Genomic DNA, 19,959 nt, shown 5'->3' with positions numbered 1-19,959 from the left:
TTAGCAGGTCGAATAGTGGGTACCAATTGTAGGTTTACTTTAGTAGCAATGCAAATATCATGGTGCAGCTATATAGACAATCATCATGTTACTTTTTAATGGTACGTTTACAAACATACAGTGGGGCAAAAAAGTATTTAGTCAGCCACCAATTGTGCAAGTTCTCCCACTTAAAAAGATGAGGCCTGTAATTTTCATCATAGGTACACTTCAACTATGACAGACAAAATTAGGAAAAATAAAATCCAGAAAATCACATTGTAGGATTTTTTATTAATTTATTTGCAAATTATGGTGGAAAATAAGTATTTGGTCACCTACAAACAAGCAATATTTCTGGCACTCACAGACCTGTAACTTCTTCTTTAAGAGGCTCCTCTGTCCTCCACTCGTTACCTGTATTAATGGCACCTGTTTGAACTTGTTATCAGTATAAAAGACCTGTCCACAACCTATAAGTCACACTCCAAACTCCACTATGGCCAAGACCAAAGAGCTGTCAAAGGACACCAGTAACAAAATTGAAGACCTGCACCAGGCTGGAAAGACTGAATCTGCAATAGGTAAGCAGCTTGGTTTGAAGAAATCAACTGTGGGAGCAATTATTAGGAAATGGAAGACATACAAGACCACTGATAATCTCCCTCGATCTGGGGCTTGACGCAAGATCTCACCCCGTGGGGTCAAAATGATCACAAGAACGGTGAGCAAAAATCCCAGAACCACACGGGGGGACCTAGTGAATGACCTGCAGAGAGCTGGGACCAAAGTAACAAAGCCTACCATCAGTAACACACTACGCCGCCAGGGACTCAAATCCTGCAGTGCCAGACGTACTGGCTTAAGCAGGGGACATGTCCAGGCCCGTCTGAAGTTTGCTAGAGAGCATTTGGATGATCCAGAAGATTGGGAGAATGTCATATGGTCAGATGAAACCAAAATATAACTTTTTGGTAAAAACTCAACTCGTCGTGTTTGGAGAACACCATACCCACTGTGAAGCATGGGGGTGGAAACATCATGCTTTGGGGCTGTTTTTCTGCAAAGAGACCAGGACGACTGATCCGCGTAAAGGAAAGAATGAATGGGGCCATGTATCGTGAGATTTTGAGTGAAAACCTTCCATCAGCAAGGGCTTTGAAGATGAAACGTGGCTGGGTCTTTCAGCATGACAATGATCCCAAACACACCGCCCGGGCAACGAAGGAGTGGCTTCATACGAAGCATTTCAAGGTCCTGGAGTGGCCTAGCCAGTCCCCAGTCTCAACCCCATAGAAAATCTTTGGAGGGAGCTGAAAGTCTGTGTTGCCCAGCAACAGCCCCAAAACGTCACTGCTCTAGAGGAGATCTGCATGGAGGAATGTGCCAAAATACCAGCAACAGTGTGTGAAAACCTTGTGAAGACTTACAGAAAACGTTTGACCTCTGTCATTGCCAACAAAGGGTATATAAAAGTATTGAGAAACTTTTGTTATTGACCAAATATTTATTTTCCACCATAAATTTGCAAATAAATTCATTAAAAATTCTACAATGTGATTTTCTGGATTTTCTCTCATTTTGTCTGTCATAGTTGAAGTGCACCTATGATAAATTACAGGCCTCTCATCTTTTTAAGTGGGAGAACTTGCACAATTGGTGGCTGACAATACTTTTTTGCCCCACTGTAAATAGATAGGTATGTATGTGTGTGTATGTGTTTGTGTGTGTGTACATACATACATACATACATACATACATACATACATACATACATACATACATACATACATACATACATACTGTGGCAAACCTCTTCAAGGTTAGGAGCGTTTGTCACAGACTAAGTGGTAAACTGTCACCAAATCACCCAAGAATGAGAGTTCTTTCGAACAGGACAGTACCTGTGTGTTTGTTTCTCCGTCCTGGTCCACCCAGGCCGTAGGCGAGGTCAAGGATAGCAGGGTTCGGTACACGAATCGGGTTCTCGGTAGTTCCAGGTCCAAACACCAACAGGTAAGTCCAAAACAGTCCAACTCATACACGGTAAATCCAGCCAATCTCTATTGTCTCTTTCTCTATTGTTCATAGATCCTTCCAGCACTCTCTTCTTCTCTTCCTGGTTTTTCTTGACCCTTTATCTGTGGGTTGGCTCCACCTTCTGAGGGTTCCCCTTGCTTCTGGGACTTGTAGTTTTGGTGGTCGGCCATTTTGTGATCTGTAGTTCTGACAGGGGTGGCCATTTTAGTGATTGGGCAGAGCCCGTTTATTAGTTCTGCTCTCACATATCTGCCATTTACCACTCGATCCCCTTCTTTGCCACACATCTCTCCCCCTAGATCCGACCCCCTAGGTCGGGCTACCGCAGCAAAATATGCGTGCATGCGGGATAACCCATCCACGTTTCCCACTTCCTTCCCTGTGTTTCAAGTCAAAATGAAACGGTTGGAGACTCAAAAACCACCACATCACCCGAGCGTTCTTCTCTTTAGCCCTATGCATCCAGGTGAGTGGGGCATGGTCACTGATGAGGGTGAAGTGGCGCCCCAGCAGGTAGTATTTCAGGCTTTCTAGAGCCCACTTTACTGCCAGCGCCTCTTTCTCAACGACTGAGTAGTTGGTTTCCCGTGCTTCCAGCTTCCTGCTTAAAAACAGGATGGGGTGTTCCACCCCTTCTACCTCTTGGGATAGCACTGCTCCCAAGCCGACCTCTGAGGCATCCGTCTGAACCATAAACTCTCTCTCAAAGTCTGGTACCACCAGCACTGGATTACAGCAGAGAGCCTCCTGTAATGTCCTAAATGCTTTGGTGGCCCTTTCATCCCATTTGACCATGTTTGGCCCTCTGGCTCTAGTCATGTCGGTAAGTGGGGCGGCCACTGTGGCATAACTTGGAATGAACTTCCGGTAGTAACCCGTCAGCCCTAGGAAGGCTCGAACCTGCTTCTTATTTACTGGTTTCGGCCATTCTCTAATTGCCTTCACCTTCTTATGTTGGGTTTGATTAACCCTCTTCCCACAGTGTATCCCAGATACTGTTTCCTCTAACCCCACATAACACTTGGCAGGGTTTGCTGTGAGCCCTGCCTTTATAAGGGCGTCTAACACTGCCTGTACCCAGGGTAAGTGGGATTCCCAATCTGGGCTGTAGATCCCCACGTCATCTAAATAAGCTGCGGCATATGGTTTGTGCGGTTTTAGGACTTTGTCCATGAGCCGTTGAAAGGTGGCTGGGGCCCCGTGTAAGCCGAATGGCATGACGGTGTATTGAAACAAACCGTCAGGTGTTGCAAAGGCTGTCTTTTCTTTGGCCCTGGGGGTCAGAGGAATTTCCCAGTACCCTTTTGTCAGATCAAGAGTCGTAATGTACCGAGCATTACCAATTTTCTCCAGTAGTTCATCTACTCGGGGCATGGGGTAGGCATCAAACTTGGAGATTTCATTTGGCCTCATACTCACTTTTCTCCCTGGTAGGGAAACGATATCATGAGCCGTAACCTCAGTTCGGCCAGGTACCTCTGAAAACACATCTCTGTTCTTCTGGATCAGGGTCTTTACTTCCTGTACTTGTGCTGGGGACAGAGTGGGTGAGATATTTACTTCGGCTGTCTCCTGAGTGTGTGTGGGGTATGTGACCATTAGTGTTTCTCTCTCTCTCCATGATTTTAACAGATTTATGTGATAAATCTGTTCCTGGGGCCGTCGACCTGGCTGTCGGATCCGATAATTGACTTCTCCTATTCTCTCCAGTACTTCATATGGTCCTTTCCATGTGGCCAGTAGTTTACACTCTACCGTGGGGATCAGCACTAACACCTTATCTCCCGGTTCAAATTCCCTCAGGGTAGCCTGCCGGTTATAAGTGTGCCGCTGGTGCTCCTGTGCTTGTCTCATGTGCTCTCTGACGATGGGCATGACTGTGGCTATCCTGTCTTGCATTGCCATGACGTGCTCTATGACACTAATATACGGGGTGGATTGGTGCTCCCAGGTTTCCCGGGCGATGTCTAAGATTCCCATATACAAGCTCAAAGGGAGAAAACCCCAGCGAGGCTTGAGGAACCTCTCTAATGGCAAACATCAGATACGGCAACATGCAATCCCAGTTCTTCCCATCCTTATTGATTACCTTCCTGAGCATTGACTTCAGGGTCCGGTTGAATCTCTCGACCAGCCCGTCCGTCTGAGGATGGTAAACCGATGTCCTCAACTGTTTCACCTGCCACAGTTTACAAAGGTCCGCCATAATTCGGGACATAAAGGGGTCCCCTGGTCGGTAAGGATCTCCTTTGGAACCCCTACCCTGGTGAACAAGAGCACTAATTCCTTTGCAATATTCTTGGAAGCCATCGTCCGAAGGGGAATGGCTTCTGGGTAGCGAGTGGCATAATCTAGAATGACCAGAATGTATTGGTGCCCTCTGGCGGATTTGGGTAGTGGGCCCACTAAATCCATCGCTATCCTCTCAAACGGTGTTTCGATTATGGGGAGTGGCACTAACGGGCTTCTAACAGCTGGTCGGGGAGCTGTTAACTGGCACTCCGGGCACTCTCCACAATGCCGAGCCACTTCAGCTTGAATTCCTGGCCAGTAAAACCTCCTTACAATCCGGTCTCGGGTTTTATCGATACCAAGGTGTCCACACAGAATGTGCCCATGAGCTAGATCCAGTACTGTCCTCCGGTACCGAGTGGGAACCAACAACTGTTCCACCACATCAACCCCTATTTTCGAGACTCTGTACACCAAACCCTTTTTCATGATGAAGTGGGGAAACTATTAGGCATCATACCAACATTTATGGGAGTACCATCTATGACCTGCACATCTGCTCTGGCTTGCTGCAGGGTTGGATCCTGGTTTTGGGCCGTCCCAAAATTAGTCAAGGAACCTGCCAGGTCTGCGGGTTCTAGAACGTCGTCCTCTGGATTCAGACCGACCCCAGCCCCACTAGTACCGGGCTGTTCGTTATCAGCGAGGTTTGCCACTTCATCCTCCTCCTCCCCTACTAGGACTTGTGATATTGTCCCCTGGGAGACCTCTTTTCCTGGCTTTGGTTGAAGGCCCCATGCTTCTTCCTGCTTGGTCAGGGTTGTTGGCTTCTCAAATATGCCATTCTTGTGGCCTAACTTCGCAAATTTAGGAAAGTCTCTACCCAATATTACATCATATGGCATCTTTGGGACCACACCGACCTCATAATCCAGCAGACCGTCCTCTGTTTGTATGCTCACTAAGGCCATGGGGTACAGACTGGTATCCCCATGAATGCATGTAACACTGATATCCTGTCTTGTATCCAGTTTATGATTCGGCACTAGGCTTGCAACGACCAGGGTTAGCATACTGCCGGAATCCAGCAGTGCTTCAACCTCTTTCCCTTCAACCTTCACCCTGCACATATGTTTGTTTCTTGATCTTTCAAGTACAGTGGTTACAACAGGACATGCATACCATCTTCATTTTCACCGAGGTTACATTGCATTGGCTCTTCTTTAATAGGGCAGTAGGCTGCAATATGTCCTGGTTGATTACAATTGTAACAGATAATAGGGGTTCGGGGGGGGAGACCCCCTCGACACCCAGTCCCGGTTTCCGTTTTTTCCCTTAGTGTCTCGGCCTGATTCTGATTCTTTCCTCATGGCCCCACGCTGCTCTCTTCCCCCTCTATATGCTGGGACAGCCTTACCCTGTCCGCTGGTTTTCCCATGCCTGGGGAAGGGGAATCTTTCCTCCTGTGCCTGCTCAGCTGTTCCTGCCATACAATACCGTTCAACCAGGCCCACGAGATGGTCGGCGGAAAGTACCTCGTTCTGGCCAACCCATCGTCTCACTTCTTGGGGTAGACCTCGCTGAAACTGGTTGAGTACGATGGTCTCGACGATCTCGGCGGATGACCGAGTCTCTGGTCGCAACCATTTTCGTGCCAGGTGAATCAAGTCGAACATCTGTGTTTGTGGGGGTTGTCCCGGTCGGTAGGACCACTGGTGTAAGCGGTGTGCCCTCACGGTATTGGTCACTCCCAGTCTAGTCAGGATCTCTCCCTTTAGTTTATCGTAATCCTGTGCATCTTTCAACTCCAGGTCGAAATACGCTTTTTGAGCATCCCCTGCCAGGTATGGTGCTAGAAGCCCTGCCCATTCTTCTTTTGGCCACTTCTCCTTCTCTGCCATCTTTTCGAAGGTGGTAAGATATGCTTCCACATCATCCTGCGCTGTCATTTTTTGAAGAAAATGATTGGCCCTCCTCTGGGTATTTGCAGCTGGTAATTGAGCCCCAATTTGGTCCGCTAGAACCTTTAGGCCTTCTCTTAACTCCCGGGTGTTTCTCTCTTGCTCTTCTATGAGCAGCTGGTTGGTGCGGTGCTGGACCTGTAACGTGTCCTGATACATTCGCATTGCATCCTGATGAGCTATTTGTTGAGCTCTAGTTGCCTCTCGTTGGGCGGCCGCCGCTTGTAACAGGGGCCTGTATGGCTCCCTCCATACTCATTTTCCTGAGAAACTGTCCTAACCAAACAAAGCCACAAAAAAAACCTGACTCCCCTTTAGAGTGCTAACTGAACATTTTTTTCTTTTTCTTCTACCTAACCAGTGGTATGGTTAGTCCATGCCCGCATCCTCCACCACGTGTGGCAAACCTCTTCAAGGTTAGGAGCGTTTGTCACAAACTAAGTGGTAAACTGTCACCAAATCACCCAAGAATGAGAGTTCTTTCGAACAGGACAGTACCTGTGTGTTTGTTTCTCCGTCCTGGTCCACCCAGGCCGTAGGCGAGGTCAAGGATAGCAGGGTTCGGTACACGAATCGGGTTCTCTGTAGGTCCAGGTCCAAACACCAACATGTAAGTCCAAAACAGTCCAACTCATACACGGTAAATCCAGCCAATCTCTATTGTCTCTTTCTCTATTGTTCATAGATCCTTCCAGCACTCTCTTCTTCTCTTCCTGGTTTTTCTTGACCCTTTATCTGTGGGTTGGCTCCACCTTCTGAGGGTTCCCCTTGCTTCTGGGACTTGTAGTTTTGGTGGTCGGCCATTTTGTGATCTGTAGTTCTGACAGGGGTGGCCATTTTAGTGATCGGGCAGAGCCCGTTTATTAGTTCTGCTCTCACATATCTGCCATTTACCACTCGACCCCCTTCTTTGCCACAATACATACATACTACCATTCAAAAGTTTGGGGTCAATTAGAAATTCTTGTTTTTGAAAGAAAAGCAAATATTTTGTCCATTAAAATAACATCAAATTGATCAGAAATACAGTGTAGACTTGGTTAATGCTGTAAAGGACTTTCGTAGCTGGAAACTGCACATTTTTGATGCAATATCTACCTAGGCCCATTATCAGCAACCATCACTACTGTGTTCCAATGGCATGTTGTGTTAGCTAATCTTCTAGGCAGAGTTGCAAAGAAAAAGCCATCTCTCTAACTGGCCCAAAAAATTATAATATCAAGATGAGCAAAAGAACAGACACTGGACAGAGGCCAGAATCCCGGAGTCGCCTCTTCACTGTTGATGTTGAGACTGGTGTTTTGCGGGTACTATTTAATAAAGCAGCCAGTTGAGGACTTGTGAGGAGTCTGTTTCTCCAACTAGCCACTAATGTACTTGTCCTCTTGCTCAGTTGTGCACCGGGGCCTCCCACTCTTATTCTGGTTTAGAGCCAGTTTGCGCTGTTCTGTGAAGGGAGTAGTACACAGCGTTGTACGAGATCTTCAGTTTCTCACATTGAATAGCCTTCATTTCTCAGAACAAGAATAGACTGACGAGTTTCAGAAGAAAGTTATTTGTTTCTGCCCATTTTGAGCCTATAATCGAACCCACAAATGCTGATGCTCCAGATACTCAACTAGTCTAAGACGACCAGTTTTATTGCTTCTTTAAAATCAGTAAAAGTTTTCAGCTGTGCAAACATAATTGCAAAAAGGGTGCTCTCATGATCTATTTGCCTTTTAAAATTAGAAACTTGGATTAGTTTACACAACGTGCCATTGAAACACAGGAGTGATTGTTGCTGATAATGGGCTTCTGTACGCCTACGTAGATAATCCATTAATCCATTTTTATTTTATTTAAATCAGCCGTTTCCATCTTCAATAGTAATTTACAACATTAACAAATGTCAACACTGTATTTCTGATCAATTTGATGTTATTTTAAAATGGACTAAATAAAAGTTGTTCTTTCAAAAACAAGGACATTTCTAAGTGACCCTAAAAATATATGGGGGACTGGAAATTATTACAAAAGATAATTACTGATGGAAGCAACAATCTATCCACAATATTAAAGCTTATCCACCCCCTAATAAAAAGAAAAGTGGTTCCAAACTTTTAGTTAACACCTAGTTTTCAGGTTGCCCCGCACCAGACCACTCCCAGAATGTCCAAGCACAATTCTTGCTTGAGAAATATTTTTTTGTTGAAAAGCAGGTATTTAAGATGGCACCGAAGATGTTGGCTGACGTTTTACATGCTCAAATTGTGCTATTTTGTTAATAAGTTTAAAAAAAATAGTTTACTATGTACAAAAAATGTTGCTGCTACCGTCTCTTATGACCGAAAATAACTTCTGGACATCAAAACAGCAATTACTCACCACAAACTGCAAGAAGCTGTTTCCTTTAACGAGTCCTTCTGAGAATCCATGGGTGAGCGAGTAAACTCTCAATGCCATCTGTCCTACTTGCTAACATGCAATCATTGGAAATTAAAATGACCTACGTTTATCCTACCAACGGGATATTAAGAACTGTAATATCTTATGTTTCACCGAGCCATGGCTGAACGACGAGACATAATATATACATCAAGACATCTGTATAAATCAATGATGTCGCTTTGCGGATGGTGATTCTCTGATCCACCTCTACGCAGACGACACCATTCTGTATACTTCTGGCCCTTCTTTGGACACTGTTAACTAACCTCCAGATGAGCTTCAATGCCATACAACTCTCCTGCCGTGGCCTCCAACTGCTCTTAAATGCAAGTAAAACTAAATGCATGCTCTTCAACCAATCGCTGCCCGCACCTGCCCGCCCACCTAGCATCACTACTCTGGACGGTTCGGACCTAGAATGTGTGGACACCTACAAATACCTTGGTGCCGGGTTAGACTGTAAACTCTCCTTCCAGACTCACATTAAGCATCTCCAATCCACAATTGAATCTAGAAATCTGCTTCCTATTTTCGCAACATAGCATCGTTCACTTGTGCTGCCGAACATAGCCTCGTAAAACTGACTATCCTACCAATCCTTGACTTCGGCGATGTCATTTACAAAATAGCCTCCAACACTCTACTCAGAAATTTGGATGCAGTCTATCACAGTGCCATCCGTTTCGTCACCAAAGCCCCATATACTACCCACCACTGCGACCTGTTTGCTTTTGTTGGCTGGCCCTTGTTTCATATTCGTCGCCAAACCCACTGGTATCAGGTCATCTAAGTCTTTGCTTGGTAAAGCCCCGCCTTATCTCAGCTCACTGGTCACCATAGCAGTACCCACCAGTAGCACGCGCTCCAGCAGGTATATTTCGCTGGTCACCCCGAAAACCAATTCCCCCTTTGGCCGCCTTTCCTTCCAGTTCTCTGCGGCCAATGACTGGTACGAATTGCAAAAAAAAAAAAACACTGAAGCTGGAGTCATATCTCCCTCACTAACTTTAAGCATCAGATCATTGCACCTGTACATAGCCCATCCAACTACCTCAACCCCATATTGTTATTTATTGTATTATTTCTCTTTCCTTTGCACCCCAGTATCTCTACTTGCACATTTATCACTCCACTGTTGATTTGCTAAATTGTAATTATTTTGCCACTATGGCCTTTTTATTGTCTTACCTCCCTAATCTTACTTCATTTGCACACCCTGTATAAAGACTTTGTTATTGACTGTACGTTTGTTTATTCCATGTGTAACTCTGTCGCACTGCTTTGCTTTATCTTGGCCAGGTCGCAATTGTAAATGAGAACTTGTTCTCAACTGGCTTAAATGGTTAAATAAAATATATAGAGCTGGCGGGATTTTCCATGCACAGGCAGAACAGAGAAGCCATGTCAAAAACAGCTGGTGCGCAATGTCTTCTATTAAAGAAGTCTCAAGGTATTGCTCGTTTGAGGTAGAGTGCCTTATAAGCCGTAGACCACACCATCTATATTATTCGTAGCCATCTATTTACCACCAGACCGATGCTGGCACTAAGACCGCACTCATCCAACTCTTTAAGGCCATAAGCAAACAAGAAAATGCTCATCCAGAAGCGGCGCTCCTAGTGGCCAGATACTTTAATGCAGGCAAAATTAAAATCAGTTTTACCAGCATGTCAAGTGCAACCAGAGATGTTTTATTTAATTAAATAAAAAAACTCAAGACCACATTTACTCCACACGTAGACATGCATAAAAAGCTCTCCCCCACCCTGCATTTGGCAAATCTGACCATAATTCTATCCTCCTGATTCCTGCTTACAAGCAAAAATTAAAGCAGGAAGTGCCAGTGACTCACTCAATACGAAAGTGGTCAGATGACACGGATGCTACGCTTACCACTGTTTTTCTAGCACAGACTGGAATATTTTCCAGGATTCATCCAATACCATTGAGGAGTATACCACCTCAGTCATCGCCCCCACAGTGACCGTACGTACATATCCCAACAAGAAGCCATGGATTACAGGCAACATCCGCATCGAGCTAAAGGCTAGAGCTGCCGCTTTCAAGGAGCACTAATCCAGACGCGTAAACTAAATCCCGCTATGCCCTCCCGACGAACCATCAAATTGGCAAAGTGTCAATACAGGATTAAGATTGAATACTACTTCACCGGCTCTGACGCTCGTTGGATGTGGCAGGGCTTAACTACTACGGACTACAAAGGGAAACTCGGATGCGATCTGCCCGGTGAGCTAAATGCCTTTATGCTCGCTTCAAGGACAGCAACACTGAAGCATGCACAAGAGCACCAGCTGTTCTGGATGACTGTGTGATAACTTTCGGTAGCCGATGTTGACCTGTTTAAAGGTCTTGCTCCCATTCAAAGCCGCAGGGCCAGATGGATTACCAGGATGTGTACTCAAAGAATGAGCGGACCTCAACTAGCCTGTACCCCTGCACACTGACTCGGTACCCCCTGTATATAGCCTCGTTATTGTGTTTCTTTTTTACTTTAGTTTGATAAATATTTTCTTAACTCTTCTTGAACTGCACTGTTGGTGAAGGGCTTGTAAGTAAGCATTTCACGGTTTAAGAGTGGTAGACCAGTAACCCAAAGGTCAACACCGCAACGACTAGGTGAAGAAAAACATCTGTCTGTGCTTGAGCAAGGCACTTAATCCTAACTGCTCCAGGGTCACCCTCAATGGCTGATCCCTGGATCTGAGGGTGTCTCGGGAGTGGGATATGCAAACACACATTTTCAATCCACACATGCGTATAATACACACTTGTGCATGTGTGAAATAGGACAAACGTATACACCCAACTATTTATTATTAAAGAGGGGGAAAAAGTAAAAATACGTAAATCCTTTCATCGAACACCAAGACACGAGACATCTAGAAATAACCATGTTTGTTTTGATTTTTATTTTTGATACATGGTGTTGCTTTATTCAGTAGTGAGACAGACACTGTCGTTTAGCTTATATCTACAATATGCTTCACTTGGTTCTGCTGGGTTCAAATGCACCTCTCGTCAGAACAATGTACTACTAAGAGAGTCTGCCTGGCTGTATTATACAGAGAGAGATGCACTGGTGTGACACTATAGATAGTTACATTTGAGTTCTCTTAAAACCTTGGTAAAAACATAGTAAAATCCTTAAAACCTTTTTTGGCTGCTGAATATTATTCTTAGTCAAGTAGATTGAGCTTGACCATACAAGAACTGCATGAATTAAGTTTAAAGATTGTTTAATGCATTAACCATCGGCAAGAAACCAGTTCTTTATATGCATGTTCAATCTTAAAACAATATATTGCTGACAAGCAAAACATTTTGGGACTTTGTCAACAGTGGACTAATGAACCAAATAACAAAATATATTTTTGGTATGTAATTTTTCTTTAAAGCAATGTCTCTGTCAAATGAACTTGTGGATACCATTTTTATGTCTGTGTCCAGTATGAAGGAAGTTAGTTTTGCGAGCCAATGCTGATTAGCATGAGCTCAATGACTAGACTTTGACGGAAGTTGCTAACTAGCATTAGCGCAATGACAAAGTGGCAACATCCGCATCGAAAGACATAAAAATGGTATCCACAAGTTCATCCGACTGGGGAAGTAGATAAAGGGCCTCATTGCCAAAATCCTGAAGTATCCCTTTAAGGGCAATCAACTTGTTAAAACAGAATTTCAGCATTTGACTTCGATCTCACTTGGAATTATAGGTTTTTGTTGGAATGAAAACAATCATAGAATCTTATGAAAAAGCATTGAGGCATTATAGGAAATTACTCATGAATGCTTTTAACAGTCCTGTAATTCCAATCTGATGTTTATCAAAAACATTACAACTAACATTCAAGATAAAAACTAACCTCAAGTGGTATGTTATAACATACGTAATTTAGTAAAGGTAGCAAGGGGCATGTTATTAGTACCACATTACAATAAGTCTATCACAGTGTTAAACAATTGGCAAAACTCTAAATGAAAAGATATGCGAGAATTCTTTATTTACTCGCCATAACAAGGATATTACACTTAAAAAGTTTGTCGTCCTTCCTGGTCACATCAAATTGTACATACGTGTCCATACCAAATCCTCACTTCTAGTGGGGAACAACCCCAATTTACAAACAGATTATTAACAGTTTTGAAGTCAAAACACATGCACTCTGAAAAAAATCAGTTTGAATGGAGAGATGCGTGTTGAAAATACTGACTAAAAAAGGTCATTTTTAAATTATGCTCAACCCAAACTAAAAGTGTTCTCTTCCCATGGTTTCTTTTGCTGAAAAGGTGAGAACTGTAATTATAATGAACAAAAATCTAAAATGAATTCAATAATACAGCAAGGAGAGATATACTTCAGTTCTTCATTTGACCAAATAATCATAAATGGTGTCTTCATACAGAGGTACAATAACGGAAAAAAGTAAATTACCAAACAGACCGATAGCAGCTGCCAAATACTGTAGACTTCAGCTTATTATGTCAGCAGGTTAAGAATTGCCATTTTGCCAGATCATAACTTGTCAACCTGGAATAGGACTGCAATAATTTGAGAAATTGAATTCAAAATTAATTTTCTAATTGAAAAGCATAAGAATGTCACACCCGCTCTGCTTGAGCATGAAAATACAGGATAGGATATAAACTATAACTGAACCCTGAGGACTCTAAAAAGGGACAGGGGGTCGTCGTAATTGGGTTTTACATAATAAACCCCACATACCAGTAGCTCAACAGAACACGATAAAACAATTAGAACAGTGGAGGGAAAATGTTCTCTGAAGTGTTGATCTCATGATTTAGGGATAGGTCTTAAGATCTCTATAAAAAGGTGTACGTCTCTCTCAAAGCCTGAAGGACATGACAGACCAACAAGAACATTATGTGCAGCGAGAGCGTCATTTTCTGTTCATTTCCCAACGATTCTACATCTCCAACTTTTGTCGACACCGAGCAGGTGATCTGCTGTGCACAGCCAACGTTAGTCTTGGTCTGTCTTGTATTTTAAAACACTGTCCTGTTCCTTTTTAGGTGTCATACGCTGGCTGTTCCTCAATGAACACAGCGTGGCGGTTGTTGCTTACCCTGTTGCCCAGACAGGACACATCCAGACAGGACACACCGAGGGCTATCAGACACTGCCACGTCTGTAGACACACAGAGAGGGGAGGTCAGAAGAGGATCACTGTACTCCATATAATAGTTTACAATCCATCTTTTCAAACCATATCCCTGCATTCAGTATCTAGTATTCCGCATCGAACGGTAGCCTCTTTATTTGAGAATTGATCTACAGTGTTGTATGCTTATCCAACCCAGTCCATGCTGTTATAATGACTACTACAGTAACTCACCAGGTAGCACACAAAGCTTAGGTAGGCTATGCAGAGCAAGGCCACCAGCACGTAGAGCGCCACACTGTTCAGGCTGGTCACGTAGATCACCACAAAGTACATGTTTATGGCACAGACCACCAGGATGACCACCCCTCCGCCAATCTTCCACACCCTCAGGAGCACAGTCACAGACGAAACGGTTAGGCATCAATGATAAAGGGTCACTGTCATCACATTTATTAATTAGTTGGTCGATCAGTGAAAATACAGAAATAAATCTGACTACGTCCCAAATGGCACCCTATTCCCTACAGAGTGCACTAGGTATGGCACTATGTAGGACATAAGGATCCATTTGAGATGCATTCCCCGTCATCACATTTATTAATTTTTTGGTCTATCAGTGCAAATACAGAAGCAATCTTCAGTGTTACATGGGTTGAGGGTTATGGTGACTCACAGTCCATTAGCAAAGTCATCCATGATGGATGTCAGACTGGTGAAGGTCAGGATGGGGATCAGAGCAAACGGCAGCTGTGGAACAAAGAGAGACAGAAAGAACTAACGACATTCTGTCTCTGTCCCTTCAATAGCTTTTAATAATACATGCATCAGTTTAACACCCCCAAAGACTCCCAAGCCAGCCCAGAGTAGCTGCTACCCCTCTCTCTAACCTGCAGTCCCTAGGCTCAAGTCTTCACCCTCTCCATCCTGCACCCTTCTCCCTAAACAAGCAAATATATTTATAAAGCCCTTTTTACATCAGCCGATGTCCAAGTGCTATACAGAAACCCAGCCTAAAACCCCAAACAGCAAGCCCTGTCTCTTCTCTCTGCATGTTCCCAGACCCCTACGGCATCACAAATGGCAACCTAGTCCCCATTTTGTGCACTACTTTTGATAGGGCTCTGGTCATGTCTTCTCTCTGACCTGCATGCTCTGCAATACATTGAGGAAGTCGTTCATGCCCGTTAAGTGTTGTACGTCCTGAAAGATTGCCACCAGCAGGGTGGGGAAGATTGCGATGGAGCGGGTGAGAAGCACCCGGGCAAAACGGGACCAACGCAGGTTCAGGAAACCCTGAGGCAGGGGAAGAGAGAAAATAGTCAATATACAAACAAACACACATCCCTACTGACTAAACACTGAGGTGTTTACATACACAACACCAACACACGCATACACAAGGATTGACTTAGAGGTTAACAATACAATGTGCACTCTCGCATACACAAACAAACATGGTAGTTGGGTACTTGTGCACATTCTCACCTCCATGACAAACTGGCCAGAGTAAGTGCCTGTCATGGTGGAGCTCTGTCCGGCAGCTAGGATCCCGATGGCCCAGATGTAGAGGGCCGCAGGGCCAAAGAAACAACCCAGCACCACGCCCTGTATAGAGTGAGTGGGAGATTGTAGAAATTCCCCCCATGGTTATTCATATTATCAACACCAAACAAATGTTCATTTCATGGCAAAATGATTGACTGAGATAGCAGGTATATACAGTATCAAAGTGATTTCATATCACAGGTTATATAGATTGTTGTTAATCCTTGAAAGATGTACCCCTTTGAAGATGTCCACCTGTAGCGTGCTGTTGTCCAGAGGGAAGAGGTCTGTGTGAGGACTGCCTGATGCATTGCATTTTGCATTCTGTGACACACAGAATAACAGCAGCACATCACAAACAAGGGAGGTCACTGGTTTAGAGGTGCCATACTGATGCTATATTAATGTATAAACCATCTGTAAAGGATTGCTACAGTCCGAGACAAGGAGACATGCTGGGTCTGGTTAGTCATTCTACCCACCACCTCAATGTTGGTTTTGTCGTAGAAGGCCTCAGCAAACACTGCTACAACAAAGACGTTGATGAGGAAGGAGATGAAGAGAGCAATAGTTGACTCGATGAAGTAGTATTTGTTGGCCTCCTTCACCTCCTTCTTGTTCCCACGATCTATTTGCCGAGACTAGACAATAAAATATCATTAAAATTAATTAAAATATAAATCACAATTCCTGTGACATTGTACTTTCTGGTTGTTTGGCCCAAAAATGTATAAATGATTGTTTCAATCGTTACCAATATTTTATGTCATAGTAAAGGTCAATGACGACCCTCTACTACGTCATATTGAAGATCTTTGACTCTGTAGTAAGTCATAAAGCAGGCCTTTGACTCCTATGTCATACTATAGAGGAGTGTAAGACTTTCACTATGTCATAATGCAAGAGACCTACCTTGACGAGGGCAGAGTGCAGGTAGATGTTGTGGGGCATGATGACCGCTCCTACGATGCCCACAGCCTGCTCCATCTGGGCAGTATCACAGTTCTCACAGTACGGCAGAAACATCCCCTTCAGCAGCTCCCCCTGGTCCGGACGCACCATCACATACTACAGGCACACACACACACGAGATGGCAGTCTGATACACACAAATGCAGAAAAGAAAAAGAAAAAAAACTACCAAATTCTATTAAAGCTGCGCTATATACTACAAAAACCAGCTGGCAGGTTTACAGAAGGGTATTTTTTTTTATAGATGAACACAGGGAAAAGCTTGTTCTTACCTCATATCCAAAGCTTACAGCCATGATGGTGATGAGAAAACCAAAGAAGGCTTCAAGTTTCCTCAAGCCTAAAAAACAAAAGTCGGAAATAATTTTGAAACACGCCCAGATAGAAATGCACACACACACACACACCTGTACCCAAGGACTTAAAAATCACAGACATCTTAATGTGTCAAAGAAACACTCACCATATTTATCTAGAAAAAGGAACACAAAGGTGTCAATGATGGTGATGAGGACACCTCCCCAAAGTGGAATCCTGGTAGATAAACAACAATGATAGTTTGACCCCAATACATTGACCACTAGAGCATCCGTTGTTTGCCTTTGTCAGCATCCCAAATGTCACCCTATATAGTGCACTACTTTTGAACAGGGGGCACTATATAGGGAATAGGGTGTCATTTGGGACGCACTCTTTGTGTAGTGTAGTGTAGTATAGTATAGTGTGGCTTGGTTGGGCGCTGGCGGATGGTACTGTAGCTACCTGCCCATAGAGAGGAGGTTGAAGGCGATGGCACAGCCGATGACCTCCTGCATGTCTGAGCCGATGATGGCCAGCTCCACCATCAGCCACAGGATAATACGAGGAACCTGGGAGTGGGGATGGAGGAGTGAAGAACAAGACTGGATATAACACAAAGCAATCACATTCAATTAATTTAAACCCCTGTATATGGTGTAGGGCGAGGGAGGGTTACTCACAGTGGGGTACTGGCGGTTGCAGACCTCTGCAAGGTGCATCCCTGTGACAACCCCCAGGCGCGCAGCCAGTCTCTGCAGGAGGAGGCCGATGATGGTGGCCCCCAACAACACCCACAGGAGCTGAGAGAGAAAGAGAGCGAGGGACAAAATAATGGTGATGAAGCATTGGAGTAAATTAAACAAACAAGAGCATAAAGACCAGATGTTTTATTCTATAATCAGCATTCCCTATTACATTACTGTCCAACCGGAGATAGAACTGCCTTTGAGTAAATTATTTGTCTTCAAATTTGAGCATGGTCCAGAAATCTCTACAGTTGCACCATTGAAAGCATCTTGACTGGCTACATCACCACGGAGTTTGCCAACTGCTTGGCATCCAACCGCAAGGCACTACAGAGGGTAGTGCGCATGTCCCAGTTCATCACTGGAGCCGAGCTCCCTGCCATCCAGGACCTCTATATCAGGCGGTGTGAGGAAGGCTCTAAAAACTGTCAAAGACTCCAGCCACCCAAGACAGACTGTTCTCTCTGGTACCGCACAGCAAAATATGACCGATGCACCAAGTCTGGAACCAACAGGACCCTGAACAGCTTCTACCACCTCCAAGCCATAAGACTGCTATATTTGACAAAATCACAATAGATCACACATGTGGATACATTGCAAATCATCAAGGATAAAAAAATAAAAAATGTGTTAACATTAATCAACAAATGAAAGATTGAAAACGAATGGAGTTGAGGCAGTTTGGAAAACTATGGCTTGCGAGGGAGCATCAATGCTACAGCCAGGGAGAAGGTCAGTCAAGCCAGAAGCTCTTCATCAGGGTCCATCTCTTTGTCTGAAGTTCCCAGTTCCTTCATAGTAGCCACTCCTCCATAGGTAGCTGATCCTCCATTGTCGACAGTGTAACACCCAACTGAGTGATGCTTCTACTGCAATAAAGCACCAGAAAAATCAGCCACACATCGGCAGTAGTCAGGAACAGTCCCTCCGCCTCGGACACCGTAGTCTCCACCTTCCAACCGGCAGGTGAAACAAAAAAAGCCAGAGCTACTACTGCATTATTTAAAACGCAAACATTAGCCATGAGGCATGGCCGATTAATTCAAAAATCAAGTCAAAGTTTGTCACGTGCGCCCGAATACCAACAGGTGTAGACCTCACAGTGAAATGCTTACTTACAGGCTCTAACCAATAGTGCAAAAAAAAGGTATTAGGTGAACAATAGGTAAGTAAAGAAATAAAACAGTAAAAAGACAGGCTATATACAGTAGTAGAGGTCGGTCAATTATGATTTGTCAACGCCGATACCAAAAAAGCCGATACCAATTACTCGGACGATTTTTAAATATGTTTTTATTTGTAATAATGACAATTACAACAATACTGAATTAAATTAACTAATATAATACATCAATAAAATCAATTTAGCCTCAAGTAAATAATGAAACATGTTCAATTTGGTTTAAATAAGTGTTGGAGAAGAAAGAAAAAGTGCAATATGTGCTATGTAAGAAAGCTAACGTTTAAGTTCCTTGCTCAGAACATGAGAACATATGAAAGCTGGTGGTTCCGTTTAATGTGAGTCTTCAATATTCCTGGGTAAGAAGTTATGTTGTAGTTACTATAGGAATTATAGGGCTATTTCCCTCTATACAATTTGTATTTCATTAACCCTTGACTATTGGATATTCTTATAGGCACTTTAGTATTGCCAGTGTAACACTATAGCTTCCGTCCCTCTCCTCGCTCCTCCCTAGGCTCGAACCAGCAACACAAAGACAATAAGCGCGTGCTCACTAGCTGGCCATTTCACTTCACTCATCTCGGGAGTTGATAGGCTTGAAGTCATAAAAAGTGCAATGCTTGACGCACAACGAAGAGCTGCTGGCAAAATGCACAAACGTGCTGTTTGAATGAATGTTTAGGCGCCTGCTTCTGCCTACCACCGCTCAGTCAGATACTTGTATGCTCAGTCAGATTACCTCAACGCAGGACGCGCTAGATAATATCTAGTGATATCAACCATGTGTAGTCAACTAGTGATTATTATTGATTGTTTTTTTATAAAGATAAGTTTAATGCTAGCAACTTACCTTGGCTTACTGCATTTGTGTAACAGCAGTTGTGGAGTGCAACGAGAGAGAGGCAGGTGGTTATTGCGTTGGACTAGTTAACTGTGAAGTTGCAAGATTGGATCCCCCGAGCTGACAAGGTGAACATATGTCATTCTGCCCCTGAACAAGGCAGTTAACCCAACATTCCTAGGCAGTCATTGAAAATAAGAATGTGTTCAAAACTGACTTGGCTAGTTAAATAAAGGTATTTATAAAAAAATATGCAAAATCGGCACCCAAAAATACCAATTTCCGATTGTTATGAAAACTTAAAATCGGCCCTAATTAAAAATCGGTAAACCTCTATACAGTAGCGAGGCTATAAAAGTAGAGGATACATACAGACACCGGTTAGTCAGGCTGATTGAGGTAGTATGTACATGTGGATATGGTTAAAGTGATTATGCAAATATGATGAACAGAGAGCAGCAGTAGCGTAAAAGAGGAGTTGGCGGGTGGTGGGACACAATGCAGAAAGCCCGGTTAGCCAATGTGCAGGAACACTGGTTGGTCGGCTCAACTGAAGTAGTATGTACATGAATGTATAGTTAAA

General features: G+C 43.8%; 1 protein-coding gene across 3 annotated transcripts in view; it reads right to left on the bottom strand.

Annotated features, from left to right (window-relative positions):
* LOC135541823 (natural resistance-associated macrophage protein 2-like) overlaps positions 1 to 19,959 on the bottom strand; it is a 37,977-nt gene that overhangs the window by 2,854 nt on the left and 15,164 nt on the right. For 2 of the 3 annotated variants that reach the window (XM_064968233.1, XM_064968232.1), the window contains 12 exons: positions 17,284 to 17,403; positions 17,066 to 17,172; positions 16,767 to 16,837; positions 16,576 to 16,643; positions 16,244 to 16,399; positions 15,814 to 15,972; positions 15,569 to 15,655; positions 15,272 to 15,391; positions 14,930 to 15,079; positions 14,460 to 14,533; positions 14,018 to 14,171; positions 13,748 to 13,810 (listed from right to left, as the gene is read on the bottom strand). In XM_064968233.1, the coding sequence (XP_064824305.1) occupies positions 13,748 to 13,810; positions 14,018 to 14,171; positions 14,460 to 14,533; positions 14,930 to 15,079; positions 15,272 to 15,391; positions 15,569 to 15,655; positions 15,814 to 15,972; positions 16,244 to 16,399; positions 16,576 to 16,643; positions 16,767 to 16,837; positions 17,066 to 17,172; positions 17,284 to 17,403 (1,329 nt within the window). Of the gene's footprint in view, positions 1 to 11,541; positions 13,811 to 14,017; positions 14,172 to 14,459; positions 14,534 to 14,929; positions 15,080 to 15,271; positions 15,392 to 15,568; positions 15,656 to 15,813; positions 15,973 to 16,243; positions 16,400 to 16,575; positions 16,644 to 16,766; positions 16,838 to 17,065; positions 17,173 to 17,283; positions 17,404 to 19,959 lie in introns of those variants that run through there. The other variant, XM_064968234.1, reaches the window with a different exon arrangement.

Source organism: Oncorhynchus masou, chromosome 6 (genome assembly GCF_036934945.1).
Source record: "Oncorhynchus masou masou isolate Uvic2021 chromosome 6, UVic_Omas_1.1, whole genome shotgun sequence".
Taxonomy (NCBI): domain Eukaryota; kingdom Metazoa; phylum Chordata; class Actinopteri; order Salmoniformes; family Salmonidae; genus Oncorhynchus; species Oncorhynchus masou.
The sequence above is the reverse complement of the archived record's forward strand: the minus strand, read 5'-3'. Positions and strand labels throughout refer to the sequence as shown.